The sequence below is a fragment of the Paramisgurnus dabryanus genome, chromosome 24 (genome assembly GCF_030506205.2).
Source record: "Paramisgurnus dabryanus chromosome 24, PD_genome_1.1, whole genome shotgun sequence".
Classification (NCBI taxonomy): Eukaryota; Metazoa; Chordata; class Actinopteri; order Cypriniformes; family Cobitidae; genus Paramisgurnus; species Paramisgurnus dabryanus.
The window spans coordinates 13,771,285-13,787,573 of NC_133360.1; the positions used below are offsets into that span (position 1 = coordinate 13,771,285).

General features: G+C 45.2%; 1 protein-coding gene across 1 annotated transcript; it reads left to right on the forward strand.

The window, feature by feature from the left end:
- Positions 1-9,660: 9,660 nt before the first annotated feature.
- LOC135728237 (complement factor D-like) lies at positions 9,661-10,922 on the forward strand. The gene is made up of 5 exons (XM_065246383.1): positions 9,661-9,718; positions 9,827-9,977; positions 10,118-10,268; positions 10,438-10,689; positions 10,770-10,922. Exons 1-5 carry the CDS (start codon positions 9,661-9,663, stop codon positions 10,920-10,922), a joined length of 765 nt encoding a protein of 254 aa, XP_065102455.1.
- The last annotated feature ends 5,367 nt before the right edge of the window (positions 10,923-16,289 follow it).

Sequence of the window (16,289 nt, forward strand, 5' to 3'; positions counted from 1 at the left end):
AGTTAAGGTCAGTCTTCATGACTTCATCATAAGAAAGAGACCAGGCAAAAGTGGTCTGCATGGCAGAGTTCCTAGACAAAACCGCTGCCGAGCAAAAAGAACATAAAGGCTCGTCTCAGTTTTCCCAGAAAACATCTTGATGATCACCAAGACTTTTGAGAAAATACTATGTGGCCTGACAAGATAAAAGTTTAACGTTTTGGACGTCTGGCGTAAAAGTAACACCTCATTTTAGAAAAAGAACATCATGCCAAATACCAACAGTAAAGTATGGTGGTGGTATAGTGTGATTGTCTGGGGCTGTTTTGCTGCTTCAGGACCTGGAAGACTTGCTGTGATAAATGGAAAAATGAATTCTGCTGTCTACCAAAAAATCCTGCAGGACAACGTCCAACCATCTGTTTGTGACCTCAAGCTGAAGCGAACTTGGGTTCTGCAGCAGGACAATGATCCAAAACCCACCAGCAAGTCCACCTCTGAATGGCTGAAAAACAAAACAAATTTAAGACTTAGGAGAGGCCTAGTCAACGAGAACACGACCCTCGTGGATCTGCAGAGACGGGTTTCGTACCTCGAGGAACCTCATCCTCCATTTCTGTTGCTGAGCTCTGTTAAAAGGGTGGCAGGATGATCTCCACATCACCGTTTTGAACTGGGCGTCTGGTAAGTTCTTTGACCCTCAGCACCCCAATCCCCAGCCAGCAGAGGTGCCAATGGAGACAGCGGGCTTGTGTTCTACAACGGCCCCGGCATCTGTTGATCCTCTCAATGAAGACTCTATGACGATGAATCTGACGCTGCATCGGAGAGGGGCCGTCTATTTCTGAAGACTGCCCGTAGTCGACTCAGAGTTGGCGACCATGCTCTCTCGGGTGGCAGCGGCGGGAGGACTGGAGTGGACTCAACCTCCCCCATCCGAACCGTCCTGCCTCGACGACTAGTATTTTGGAGTTGCTTGGGCGTCTCAAACCTCACCTTCCAAACCTTTCTTCCCCGAGATGCATGATGAGCGAAAATAGCTGATTTGGTATTGTACCTGCCTCTCAGTAAATACTCGCATAGCGAGGCGATGCGGGCAGAGTCAAATATCTGCATGCTCAGTTCATTGGCATTTTAGTAGTTCCTACGAAGTAGATTGGTACCGCGAAGTGTGTTTCCAATTCGTCGGTCATGACGTGACATCTCCGTTCTCTTCTTTCAGGGTGCGGGGGTTACAAACGTAACCAAGACGATAGAAAGCATATGAGACAGCATATGAGACAGCATTATAGCGAGAAAAGGAATAAATAAAATAAAAGACACTCTGGAAGCACGAATGTCAGTTACTGTAGTGTAGATGGTGTGCGTAGGCTGACATATCCTGTGTGAAAACACATTTATTGCGCATCATGCTGTGGTTTAACTGATGAATATTTTGTGCTCTGGGTAATCAGACATACAGTGGTGTGGAAAAAGTGTTGACCCCCTTCAGATTTCTTATGTTTTTGCATATTTGTCGCACTTTAATGTTTTAAATCATCAAACAAATTTAAACATTAGTCAAAGATAACACAAGTGAACACAACATGCAGTTTTTAAATGTAGGTTTAATTGCTTATATTGTTGTACGTAAAATGCCGCATACCTACAGTGCATGAGTAAAACATTGAATATAGGGTTTGAATCTGGTATAATTATTTAATTTCTAAATGTGCAGTGGTACAATGTAAATAGGAGATGACACTGATGCAACGCAAAAAATAATTGTTGCAAACCATGGTTGTAAAACCCTGCTGAAAAAAACAATAAAACCATTACAGAAAATTCTAATGGTTTTATTGGTTTTATTGGGAATGTTATTGGTTCTAATAGAATATGGCCCAGTACACACTGGTTTTTGTTGGTCTCTAATGGTATGTATTGGTTGTATGTATTGGTTCTAATGGTTCTATTATTGGTTCCAATGGAATATGGCCCAAAAAACACATTACAGTGTAGTGGTTTTAATGGTAAAAGCTAATGGTTCCTATTGGTATTTTAATGGAAACCATTAGAATTTTATGTAATGGTTTTATTGTTTTTTTCAGCAGGAAAACCATGATTAGTGGTTACCATGGTTTTACCCTTACGAAAACTAACCATGTTATTTGTGGTAAAAGTGTAGTAACCATGCTTTTTGGTGTAATACTATCAGCAAAACGTCTCGGTTACGTATGTAACCCTCGTTCCCTGAAGGAGGGAACGGAGACGTCACGTCGTGACCGACGAATTGGGAACTCGCTTAGAGAGACCAATCTGCTTCGTACTCTACTAAAACGCCAATGAACTTGGCATTGAGATATTTGCATAATGCTGGCGCCGCCCCGCCAGGTGCGTATATAAGCCACAGGTGCAAATATGGAAATTAGCTTCATTTCGCTGAGAAAGCCGGAAAGTGTGACCGGCCGATAAACAGCAGGGAGCAGCCCTGTGGCGACGGGACGTGACGTCTCCGTTCCCTCCTTCAGGGAACGAGGGTTACATACGTAACCGAGACGTTCCCTTTCAGTCGGTCACTACGACGTCACGTCGTGACCGACGAATTGGGAATCCCTACCAAAACGCCACTGAGGGCTGACCTCTTCCAGTGTCTGCGTAAAGCCCTCCGGTTCCACTTAAGGATAAGGAGAATTAGGTTTTAAGGCAGAAGGCCGGGCACTAGATGTTCCTTTAACCCCACAGTAGTGCCAGCGACTGGGAAGCGCCCTATCTGAGCGGTATAGGGACGCTGCGGAAGCCACCGCCCCGTTAAGGGCTATTGGTGGGCGAAAGTCAACCGTAGTTGAGGTATAAATGACAGCCGTGGCTGTGTAAGCAAAGCAGTGCTCTGCTGAGGGAACGTGGGCTAGTAGGATTAACCCCACGGAAAATACTCACAAAGGAACCCGGTGGGACGCAATGTGGATGCCCGAGCCAAACACAGGTTCGCGAGGATGCAGCTAGTGAGAGGCTGGCAGCGGATGCTCCGCAACATCAGGCTGCCAAGGCAGCGGAGGAAGGCAAAACAAATTATTACGCGTTTTTGCCTTGATGGCCTTCCATACTGAGCTCAGTTTGGAGCAGCAGTCGGAGGCTGCAAGCCGACCTGCGAGCCTGTTCTCTGTGCTTCCCCTAACGAGGAAAGGGCACGAGAGGAGACAGGCTCGACACGAACACTAAAATCTAATGAACGTATTAGGTGTCGCCAAACCAGCAGCTCTGCAGATGTCTGTTAGCGAGGAACCACGAGCGAATGCCCAAAATGAGGCAACACTTCTAGTAGAGTGAGCTCTCAAATTAAATGGACAAGGAATGCCCTGCAGATTATAAGCAAGGGCGATATCAATTATCCAATGAGACATCCTCTGCTTAGTGACAGCTTTCCTCTCTGCTGACCACCATAACAAACAAAGAGCTGATCTGAGGTCCTAAGGCTTAGTGTGCGATCCACGTAGATGCGTAACACTCGTACGGGGCATAATAAAGCCATGGTTGGGTCTGCCCTCCTCCGGGGGGCAGCGCTTGCAAGCTCACCACCTTATCTCTGAAGGGAGTGGTGGGAACTTTGGGCACGTAGCCTGGTCTGGGTCTCAGTGAGACAGCAGGACCAAACTGAAGGCACGAATCGTCAACAGAGAATGCATGTAAATTCCTTACTCTCTTCACGGAGACCAATGCTAGCAGGGTCAGAGTTTTCATTGACAAAAACTTCAGACTCGCAGACTGCAAAGGCTTGAACGCGGAACCTGTAGTAGGGCTTCAGCACCATGGACAGGTCTCAGGAGGAATAGAGGGAGGGCGCGAGGGGTTTAGCCTGCGAGCGCCTCTTAAAATCTAATAACCAAATCATGCTGCCAACTGATCTGCCGTTAATAAGCGAGTGATGAGCAGAAATAGCGGCGATATCAACTTTAATGGTGGAGGGTGACAGCCTACCATCTAACCTATGTTGAGGATATATAAAAGCACAATGTTAAGCATTCTCTGGGGTCCTCGCGTTGCGAAGAGCACCAGGTGACGAAAAGGGTTTCATTTAAGCGCGTAAGCCCGTCTTGTGGACGGTGCTCGTACCGCGTCGATGGTGTTAGATACCGCTTGCGATAAATCACCTAAACCTTGCGCGCACTCAACGACCATACATGGAGATCCCACAGGTCGGGGCGCGGGTGCCATAATGTGCCCCTTCCTAAAGAAAGAAAGTCCTTCCTAGGGGAATTCGCCAGGGAGGGGCTGTTGCGAGGAGCGTTAACTCTGAAAACCAATTCCTGGTCGTCCAGTATGGGGCGACTAACGAAAGGCTCTCCTCGTCCTGCCTGACTTTGCACAGTGTCTGTGCAATTAAGCTCACTGGAGTGAATGCGTATTTTCGCGTCCCCCGCGGCCAGCTGTGTGCCAACGCATCCACGCCGAGGCTGCCCTCGGTTAGTGAATAAAAACCGGCGACAGTGGGTATCGTCCGGCGACGCAAACAGATATATCTGCGCACGACCAAACTTCTTCCAAATTAGCTGGACCGTCTGGGGGTGGAGTCGCCATTCACCGGGGCACGCAGCTCGGGAAAGCGCGTCTGCCGCTGTATTGAGCGAACCCGGGATGTAAATGGCACGAAGGGACCTCAGATGCTTCTGACTCCAAAGGAGGAGATGACGAGCGAGATGCGACAGGTGACGAGAGCGCAAAAACCGCCTTAACGGTAAATAACGCAACAGTCGCAATGTTGTCGGTGTCGGCTAATACATCCTTCCCTCGCATCTCCATAGCGGAGCGTACAAGTCCCAGATATACAGCGCACCGCTCGCGGCAGTTGGGGTGCTATGCACACCCCTGAGACTGCAAGCCCGTCATACGTGGCTGCTCATCCCGTGCTGGGGGCATTGTATGTGCTACAGAATGCCAGGAGACCCGACTCAGGGGCATATCTTGCTATCAGAAATGCTGGGTCTGCCACGGGGTAAAATTGAAATGACACAGGTGTAATGGTTACACAGTGTATGCCGTTGCGCCACGCTCTCCTCGAGACTCGATCGTAAAACCAATGCTGAAGCGGTCTCATATGAAGCAGCTCGAGCAGTGTCACAGCCGCAGCATGCTGTCATATGTCCAAGAGCTTCTGAAATTGTTTCAGAGGGACCGCGTACTTCCCTCGAATTAAACCGAGGCAAGTCAGAACTGACTGGTTGCGCGCTCTTGTAAAACACGCCAATAAATCGATCGAGTCTATTTCCAAACTGAGAAAAGGATCCTCTGCACGGGGCAAAGTTGCTCTTTTCCCAGCTGACCTGATGACTTAAACGAGCGAGATGCTGAAGCATTAAATCTCTGTGTTCGCGCACGTTTGCCAAGAACGAGCCATTATAGTTGACGTAAATATAAGCAGAATGCGAACAATGCTCTCTCTCTCGGAGATTTAAATGCCATGACTAGCACTTTCATGGAGACACGGGGAGAGAGAGACAGCTCGAATGGTGTACTTATTAATATGCCCACCCCACGAACGCAGAGCGAAAAACGGTCTAGGCGAGGGGAGATGGACACAAAGTACACGTCTACAGGTCTAAGGCTGCAAACCGATTTGAATATTGAAATACGAGCCTCGGCGTATCATCCTAAAGGTTCACACTTGTAGAGCCGGAGCGTAAATAAATCGGTCGTAACCCACCGTGTATTTTGGGTAATATGAGATAAAGGCTGGAAAAACCTTATCATTCTCGGTAAGAGGGACCGGCTCGAAATGTCCTTCGCCAGCAGGACATCGACTTTTGCACGCAGTACATGTGCATCGGACGCTTTCGCTATAGTGAAACGAATGCCCGAGAATTTGGGGGAGTGCCGGTAATTGTATTACGTAACCGAGGCGGATAGTGCGTAAAACCCAACGAGACGGGCTGGGAACTGAAGCGAAGCATCCCGGGACCGTACGAGGAGAATTAACGACACTACCGAAGTACCCGCGGTGGGGCAGCGAAGCGAGACAGGTGAGACTGCCGGTGCGTCTGCCGTGACAGCATAAACATCTACAGTATGTGTGTGTGTGTGACACTGACCTGAGCCCGCTGAGGGTGACGGTCGTCTGGTCTCCTCTGCGGAGAGCGCAGACTCCGATGAGGGTGCTGGTGGTCCGGTCTCCTCAGTGGAGAGCTCGGACTCCTCAGGACACCCGCTGGCGATAGAGGAGAGGTAGAGTGAGCAGGTGTACGCCCACGGCTCTCTCGATCCTCCGGAGACCCGGAGAGGAAAGAGGAATGCACTCTTATGTGTGGTTAAGTGGGTACCGGCTGGACAGCCGGTGGAACATATGCAAACCAAGGATTTTCCACCCGACCCTCTACCGGGGGAAGGAGCGAATCACGGTCTCCTGAAGAGTGATCCTCTGCCACTCCGGGTCGCCCGTCTCTGGCCACTTAAACTCCCGATTTTCACGGGAAGCGGCTAAGCGGGCGGGGCGAGCTGCTGACGACCGGTTCCCCTGCGCTGCCGAGATGGGGTCCGAGGAGGAGAACAGAGGTGGCCGCCGCAGGACGCCGACGGCGAGAGGCAGACTGAGGAGCCGGCGTTGGTGGACCAAGGGCAGCTCTCATCCGCCGGGGTACGACCTAGGAGATCGCCTCAGTCTGCGCAGCGGAGCTGTACGACTCCCCGGGCTCGCCGAAGAGGCCGGTCTGTGAGACAGGAGCATTCATGAAGTTGTTCCGTCATATAAGCCAGACATAGCCAAAGGTGGCGATCTTGAACACTGTGGTGGACATCGCACGACTGAAGGTCGCGGCTTCCCTCGTATATCTCTAAAGCCTTCGCTTGGTGAACCTGCAGTACGTTAATGCGTGCAGGGCTGAAGCCGTGTCTCCGCATGCCTGATGGGCAGCGCCCGTAACCGGACGACTGTCTATACAAACACGGGAGGGAAGGGTTGGGTGGTCCCTCCAGGAACGCAGCTGCATCGCAACCCCCCGCTCCACTGAAGGGATCCCCCTTAGCGGCTCCGTTAGTGAGGGAGATGAGGGGTGAAAGCTGAACGGCCGAGACGGGCGCAAATCACGTCAGCTCTTCGTGCCGTCGGGAAAGGCAGGCACAGGAGGTGAGGACCGTAGAGGCCCGGGCAGCTCCGAAGTACCAATCATGTGGGCGGGACGGTTCGGGCGGAGAGGGATTAACCCCTCCAACTCTACCGTTTCCGCCGCTCGAGCGGGCACGGCCGCCATCTCCGGGACGACTCCGCCTCGGAGGGAAAAATGGGCACCCCTCTGATGCTGCAGAAGTGACGGGACCAGAAGGAGGTCCAATGGATTCGGCAGAAATCGCAGAACACGACTCTGCAGTCTCCACCGGAGCCTCAACCGGCTGAGGATGAGAAGGCCGGTAGGTGAAGGACGCATCCTCCGTCCTACTCAGCGTAGTGATGCGAAGAGCGTCCTGCGAGCGCTTGACAGCCGCACCATGACGGCGTTCAGCACTGCAAAGGCGCGGACGTCGTTCCCGTAGAAACGACAGTCGTCTCCGCAATCCAAGAGGGTTATGCTCTCACAGAGAGAACAAAAGCTCTCCACGAACGCAGCCTCGGAGTGCTCGATGCCCAAGCACGAAGACAGCGCTCGTGACCGTCACTGGAATCCCTGTACTTCTCGCATCCAAGATCGCACAGAGGAAAAGCTATCCTGAAAAGGACGCTGATCTCCGAATATACGAGAGAGTGGCTGTCTTTAAAAAGACACAGAGCTCTCACGTATCACTCTTTAGGGAAATCACTCTTTAGGTGCTCAGCTGATGATGCGCACAGGGAGAGGCAACGCACACACTAAACTCAAAACAAAAAATATGCAGAGCAGTGGAATACTGCGAGCGTCCGCTGTGTCAGTACTGCTTGTCAATCAACTTCAGCAACCGTTCCCAGAAGAGCAGAGAGTAGCTTCTCAGTAGCAGATAATGCCGGCTTTCGAAGCGAAAAAAGCTAATTTCCATATTTGCACCTGTGGCTTATATACGCACCTGGCGGGGCGGCGCCAGCATTATGCAAATATCTCAATGCCAAGTTCATTGGCGTTTTAGTAGAGTACGAAGCAGATTGGTCTCTCTAAGCGAGTTCCCAATTCGTCGGTCACGACGTGACGTCGTAGTGACCGACTGAAAGGGAACCATGGTTTTACTACACTAACCATGGTTTAACTGTGATTTTTGAAAAGCATGATTGTCAAAACCATGGTTATTTTGTGGTAACCATGGTTTTAAAGTAACCATGTTTTTTTGGTTTTGACTGTAGAAAAACTTTGGTTAATTTTCGTAAGGGTACTGCAGTAACCATGTTTTATGTAAAAAAAAAAATTATTAGTGTTAAAGGTGCAGTGTGTAACTTCAAGAATCTCTTGACAGAAATGCAATATAATATACATAACTATATTATCAGGGGTGTATAAAGACCTCAAATAAGGAACAATTATGTTTTAATTACCTTAGCATAACACGTTTTTATCTACATACATGTTAGCCACCATTTTGTGTCACCATGTTTCTACAGAAGCCCTTAACGGACAAACTTTGTTTAATAAGTTGCCTCTGATGTAGACATGTTTGTCCTGTGGCATCTACCGTAGCTTCTCTATGCATTTCAAAAGCGAAGGGTCAGCTGTGGACGAGCCGTTGGTTTGCAACCTCACCACTAGATGTCTCTAAAATGTACACACTGCACCTTTAAATTAAAAGCTTTTTGTTAGACAGAAGTGCTTTGTTGAGCGCTTTTTCCTCCTGTCAATCTTCGTGCTGTCTCTCACTCTGCCTCTGCTCGTGCTTGACCCTGACATAAGTCCTGTCTTTTGTTGTGTAATTGCATTTTGTGCGGAAATAGACGATCAGATTAATATCCGTTAAGCCAAGACTCATTTATGTGGCTAAATGTAAATGGAACAGTTTTAACAAATCTATCAGAGACCATTTGTAAAATGCCATATAATGCCTGCTGGAATTGTAAAGAACCGTTCATTGTGAAATAATGTGAAATAAATATAGGACAATAAAAAGGACATTCTAAAAATGTAACTATGCAATTAAGAAGATAAAGGTTTGTGCAGATGTGCATGTATATCACAGTCTAAATGTACAGAATGTACATTTGTGGTAAAAGTGCCATGGTTTTTGGTGTATTGATTACTATAAGCAAAACTATGGTTTTACTACACTAACCATTTTTTAACAATGATTTTTGAAAACCATGGTTGTCAAAACCATGGTAATTTTGAGGTTACCATGGTTTTACTACAGTAACTATGTTTTTTTGGTTTTAACTGTAGTAAAACCATGGTTAATTTTGTAAGGGAAATGACATCTGAATATGAAGAGAGTACAGAAGTTCTCATAAGGCCCACATAGAAACCCAACAATGGGTTAAAACAACTCGGCATAGGTTAACAGGTTGGCCTCGTCCCTTTTTAAAACCAACACTAGGTTGAAAATAACCTAGCATTTTCAGTGTGTATATTTCGTGTTAACTTATGAAAAGTTTAGTTTGGGCAAAATTACGTCAAATGAATTTACACATTTTGCAACACATCTGATGACATGCCCTTTATGTAAATATTTAAACGTTAACCACAAGCTTACACAAAAAAATGTCAGCCTCCACCCACCCTTACAGTATATATCACACTGTTTCCTCAGTCAGATCTCATCTTCATCATGATCATCATCGCTCTGCTCCTGTTGGGCTCTCTGCTGCCAAACCTGAGCTTCACTGGTAAGATCTATTTAGTAGTATATTCATGTTTTAGCTGGAAAATAATTAACAAAAGCAAACACATCAAGATGTTTATACTGAATAAGTTGACTGATATTTCTCTTTCAGCCAGTGTCAAGGTGCGTATAGTGAATGGCAATGAAGCAACACCTCACTCCAGACCTTACATGGTTTCTATAGCGAAAAATGGGAGACATATTTGTGCGGGATTCCTTATTTCTGATCAGTTTGTCTTGACTGCTGCACATTGCCGAGATGGGTAAGACTTGCAACCATGTCCCAACTTTAAATAAAATTTTGGTTGCAATGTAAAAAATGAGTATGTACCAAAAATTTGCAGACTTTCCAAATATACTGATAAAGGTTAAATATATTAATAGGGCTCATTGCTTTCAACAGCAGTGAGGCTTTAACAGTTATGGCAGGTGCACATGATTTAGTCAGGAAAAAGGAAAAGCATATCACCGTTAGTGTGCAGTCTTACCACAAGCATCCAGACTACAACCCTAAATCGAGCACACCTAATAAAGCCGACCTGATGATTCTGGAGGTAATAAATGTACACTCAGTATTGCTCTTTGATCAACACTGGCACATAATATAATAATTTTATGTCTTAATTATTTCTTCCTTCTTTGTAAGACTTTATTCTGCTTGGTCATGTTGAGCATCACACGTAACTTCTGTCTACTAAAGATAAATGTGTTGTTGTATTACAGCTTCGTAAAAAAGTCCAACTAAATGACAACATCAAGACGATCCCCATACCAACGACACCTGAGGAAATCAAGGAGGATACTGCCTGCAGTGTTGCAGGCTGGGGATTTGTGACGAATAGCGGTCCTGCAAGTCTAACGCTCAGGGAGGCAAATGTAAAGGTTAAGAATAACATGGACTGTGCTGCTCGACGGGCCAGGGTTTATGTAGCTTCACAGATGATGTGCGTATATGGCAAGGGAGGGACCTGTAAGGTAAAACGATGACATTTGATCCACAGATTTTTTAAAATGCATAAATGGCAATTGTGTTGATACGTTTACTTTCTTAACAGGGGGATTCAGGAGGTCCTTTGGTTTGTGGCAACACTGCGGTGGGAATAACATCCTTTGGTCGCAAAGACAGCTGCAATGATCCTGTTGCACCTAATGTTTCTATTAAAATTTCTGCTTTTCTCCAATGGATCAAGAGCATAACTAAGATTTAGAAATTGAAAAAGGATTTTAATGATTTTGATCATTATATCAGAGTGATGATGTTGGGAGTGTTTAATGTTACATTTTTTTGCAAATGTGTTTTCAAAAAAGCACTTCGTGTCGAGCATCAATAGCATTGAGATTTGTCCTTACTGAAATGACTAAAGCAGCACCACAAAAAACAGAAGTCTTTAATTTACTAAGACACAATTGCTGACACAATTGCTTAAAAGTGTGAACACAAGTCAAGGTGACAAACTCATCTGTTTAAACCTTAAATGTTAAAGCCTAAGTCTATTAACTCTATAAATATCTTCAAAAGGAATTTAAACTCAAAATGACCCTATTTAATAATTACATATTCTCTTATGTTCTTTATGAGTTGGATGAGAGAAGTTCAACCTCATTTTGCCAAGTGGTTGATGTCCTCAGGCCAACATATTGTGTTGACCCAAGGACAACAATTTTGTGAATAAAACCTAAACCCCAAACCTCAGCCATAACTAAACCTTAAAATAAGAGGGAAATAATCATTGAAAAATGATGAAAGCAGCTATTCCTGATTGTAAGGTAAACTCGAAACAAACTGTATTAAAGGGACACTCCACTTTTTGAAAATATGCTCATTTTCCTCATAATGCATTGAATCTGATTAGACCATTAGCATCACACCTAAAAAAGAACCAAAGAGTTTGGATATTTTTCCTATTTAAAACTTGTCTCTTCTGTAGTTATTGTGTCCTAAGACCAACGGAAAATTTAAAGTTGTGATTTTCTAGGCAGATATGGCTAGGAACTATACTTTCAAACTGGTGTAATAATCAAGGTCTTTGCTGCCGTTATAGGCTGCAGGAGGCGCAATGATATTACGCAGAGCCCGAAAATAGTCCCCAACTTTTGAAAGTTACTAATAGGACTATTGTCGGCTGCTGTGTAATATCATTGCCTAGAAAATTACAACTTTTAATTTTCTGTAGGTAGTAACCAATATAACTACAGAAGAGTCAAGTTGTACAAAGGAAAAATATTGAAACTATTTGGTTATTTTTTAGGTGCGATGCTAATGGTCTAATCAGATTCAATGGATTATGCTAAGCTATGCTAAAAGTGTTAGCACCAGACCCAGAGATCATTCCAAAAAGGTAAAAATCAAATGTTTAACTCTAGGGGAATTGGAAAATGGGAATATTTTCTAAAAAGTGGAGTGTCCCTTTAGAGGCTACTGCCAGTGCGAGAGAGACTTTTTGCTTTGTGGTGGACTTATGATGTGTTTAGTTTTTCTTTGTGTGATTTAGTCTTAAACATGTGTGTCCCATTTTTGATATCAAGAGGTAGTGATGGCAAAATGAGGCTTCCTGAACCACTGACGCTACACAGCCCATTGCTTCACCAAAATGTTACCCAAAGCTTCATTCAACATTGCTCCCTAGTGACATCTAGCGACTGTTAAAAGAAATAGCAGAAAAATAAAATACATTTTATACAGTGACCTAAGCAGAAATTTGTTCATTGTTTGGTTATATAATAAAAAAAATATTTTTCTGTGTGAATTTTCTTGAGATGTCATACATACAGTTAAGTATTCATTTAATTGTTTGAAGAATGACAGTATGACCTATACAAGTCGACTTTGTTTAGTGTGTGTGTGTGTGTGTGTGTGTGTGTGTGTGTGTGTGTGTGTGTGTGCGTGCGTGCGTGTGTTTGTAAAGTGAAACCATTAGTAGTTTTAGTGCTGTGTAGTGCATATGGGACTGAGGGTAAAATAACGAAAATTGCAACACATCATGGGATTTATTAATGATTTTTATTGAGAAACAAAAAATGTTGAAGTGTGTTGGGATTAAGACAATTCCTTTTTGAATAAAACCTCTTCAGCCTTGGAAAAAATCCTTTCACATGGAACGGAGGATGCAGGGGATTGAGGGCAACATAAAAATGCTACTGCCAGCTGGTATAAATGCGGGTACTGATGCTTATGTTGAGCCCAATATACTAGTGGGTCCTCGGTTCTTGTGAGATTCATTTCAATTAAATGTAAGAAATAAGATTATATACTAGTTTGACTAGTCTGTGGATTGTTAGTAGTATGTGCATGCATTGCTTGATAATGCCTGAGCATGGAAGAGGTATTGCTGTATGTCAGCTCCTTATGGCTTAGCAAGCATTTCACCTTGAAACATGAAATAATGGACATGAAAGACTATACTGACATAAATTGTGTCTTATAATAATATTAACACACTAAAATTTAACAATTTAGAAGAAAAAAAATAAAAGTGCTGTTATATTTATTTGCCGACGTGCCTCGTAGACATCATACACTTTCATCAGATAAGTAGCAAATATAAAAAAATCTAAATATAAAAATAAAATCACAACAACAACAAAAAAATCAACAGACCATATTACTCAGACGTTAGTCATATATACCACGTAATATTACAATAAGTACCCAGTAGTTATAAAATACTTAAGAGTATAAATAATTTTTCATATTTTTACCCCCTTATTACCCCAAACTTAACATATTGTTACCTTATACCTTCAAGTAAGTACTGTAGAGGTATAGGTTTCTACTTTATGTTTATGTTCTGATCTTGTTTTTGCAATCACACTGAAGTGGTTTAAATGATGCAGACGGACCGCATGTATTATTTTGAATAGCAGTGGAAAGCCCAGAAAGAAGTGGACATGGCAATTAGCAGGCTGAAACATCGCGAAGTAGTTGGCAGAGTCCAGGAGGGACGAGCAGGCCTTGGAAGGAGCAAGACCCCCCTCTTCTGGTCAAAGGCCTCCAAAGAAGAGCGGAGAGCCATGGTGGTGGCAGAAGTGACAAGGACCGAGCAGGAGCGCCTTAACATCAAGGCGGTGTCTCAGAGTCGGCAGGCACGTTGGATGTCATGGGAAGGTGTCATGGATAGGCATTTGTCATGGTCTGATCTGTGGAAGATCCCCCAAGCCAGGCTCAGTTTCCAGATTAGATCCACCTATGACACCCTACCTTGTCCCAGAAACCTCCACCAATGGTTCGGCACCGAGGAACTTTGTCCCCTTTGCAGCACCAGCAATGCAAGCCTCCAACACATCCTGTCCGGTTGCAAGACGGCATTGTCTCAAGGCCACTACAGGTGGCGACACGATCTTGTGTTGAACAAATTAGCAGAGGTAGCAGAGTCATGCAGACAGGAGGCCAATAGGAGACCTTCCGTGCCAACGAGTAGATCCATCCAGTTCGCAAGGGCCGGAGAAAGAATCAACCAACTTTACCAGAGAGCAACATTTGGAGTTCTCTTATCTGGCAGGGAGTGGAACATGAGGGTTGATCTGGGGAGGCAGCTTCAATTCCCCAGAGAGATCACAGAAACTTTGCTCCGGCCAGACCTCATCCTGTGGTCAGAGCCAACTAAAACCATCTTGTTGGTGGAGCTCACCGTCCCATGGGAGGAAGGAATGGAGGCTGCTAATGAGCGGAAACGTGCCAAGTATGCAGACCTGGTAGAAGACTGCAGAGAGGCTGGGTGGAAAGCCACCACATATCCTGTTGAAGTGGGATGTAGGGGCTTTGTAGGGGCCTCAACAGTTCGCCTGCTCCGCGAGATGGGATGTACAGGAGCAGGGTGTCAAAAAGCCATTAAAGAACTGGCAGAGGAGGCAGAAAGGGGCAGCTTTTGGCTGTGGCTAAGGAGGAAGTATAGGAGTTGGGGGCCAAGTGACACCTAGGGCATCAGCAGGGGGTGGCAGGGAGTGATCCCTGCCATCGCTCCGCCACCAGGAGATGTACTGGGGTTAAAGGAGCGAAACATCCATGACTGGTGGTCCCCAGCTGATGACCCGTTTCATGCCCTAAAGAGGTGGAAAACAACTGCACAAAGGCACCGGTGGAGGTGCGTCAGGCAGCAATGCCCAGCAGGTCGACCATCAGCCTGTATTTTGATAAGTTAACGTATCATCTCATATGTTCATCTCAGACGAATCCAAGAAACACCAGTAGGGGTCCACTCTTCAAAATGCATCCCACATTTTAATCCAAAACAACAAAAATTGGGGAAAAAATCCCGAACGATCCACCTTTGTTTACATGCGCACTTCCGGTTAGTATGATCGATAGTGATGGGCGATTTCGAAGCAGGCTTCTTGAGGCTTCCAAACATCTACGAATCTTTTGTATCGAATCATTGGTTCGGAGCTTGTTTCAAACTGGCCAAAGTCACGCGATTTTAGCAAACCAGGATTCATTTCGAAAATCCAATGATTCACCACTAGGGGGAGTTGATCACAAATGACCAGTTGTTTTATTGTAAAAGTTCATAAAACATTCATCCTTCTGACTAATTACACTACCATTTTGTCTACTTTTTCTTTATAGACATGTGTAATGACAAAAATATGCAAAGGGAGTATGTTTTAATGATTTGTTTGCCATAAAAAAACTAAAAACACAGAATACACTTTTAATTATGCCTTAATTAAATTAAATAATTTATTTTTCTTAAAAACATATTTTTAGAACAATCTTGCTATTATTTTGTAAAAAGTGTAAAATGTTTGGACAAATCTTGCTGCTTTAACACTATTTTAACCAGCAGGTGTCGCCAGTGTGTATGTTGTTTCGAATGTTTCGAAAAACTGAATCAATTTGTGAAGCAATTGGTTCAGTTGATTTAAAGCTTTGAAAAGCTTTGTTTCTTCCATCACTTTGGATGAGTTCTGAATTAGCTTATATAGTCCAGGGGTGCGTTTCACTCCAGTTTTAGACACGCACTCGCGAACTTCCCTAAACACTTCCCCTCGGGAGAATCCCTGTCGGCATTTTGAAGTGCGTTCCACTTCGTCAAGTGAATGAGGGAAGTTTATATGGACAGACCCTCCCTCCCTTGATTTGGGCAGAGGGAGTGAGTGTACTTCAAATGTACACTTCAGGCAGCTACATATACCACAATGCAACACAATCGTGACGTCACTTCAGCAGCTCGCGCTTTGCACAGTTCAAATGATGGAGGGGGCGGTCTACACTTTCCATGTGATCAAGGGCTTACGGCGCATTCACACGGGGCGTAAGCGTTGACGCTTCCCATTCACTTTTAATGGGTGACGTCAAGCGTTGGCGAACTGAATTGTGGATCCGTCGGTGCCGCGTCAGTGCCGTTGCTCGCGGCAGAAGTTGAACATTTCTCAACTTTTCAAGCGGCAACGCGTGCGTCAGCCAATCATATCGCCTTATGCAAATAACCTAGGCAGAGCCAGCCAATTACGTTTATGGAAGACCGGAGCTTGTGTTGCGGCCACAGTGATTGGCTGTTGGCCACGCTTCAGACAAGCCTTCCGTTAAGCGTTAACGCTTATGCTCCGTGTGAATGCGCCGTTAGGGGATCCATTTG

What these genes read in the sequence shown, in the direction of transcription:
- LOC135728237 (XM_065246383.1), top strand. Translation starts at nt 9,661, where the DNA reads ATGATCATCATCGCTCTGCTCCTGTTGGGCTCTCTGCTGCCAAACCTG. An exon ending in GCCAAACCTGAGCTTCACTG is followed by an intron (nt 9,719 to 9,826) that starts GTAAGATCTATT and finishes TTTCTCTTTCAG; the next exon opens with CCAGTGTCAAGGTGCGTATA. An exon ending in CCGACCTGATGATTCTGGAG is followed by an intron (nt 10,269 to 10,437) that starts GTAATAAATGTA and finishes GTTGTATTACAG; the next exon opens with CTTCGTAAAAAAGTCCAACT.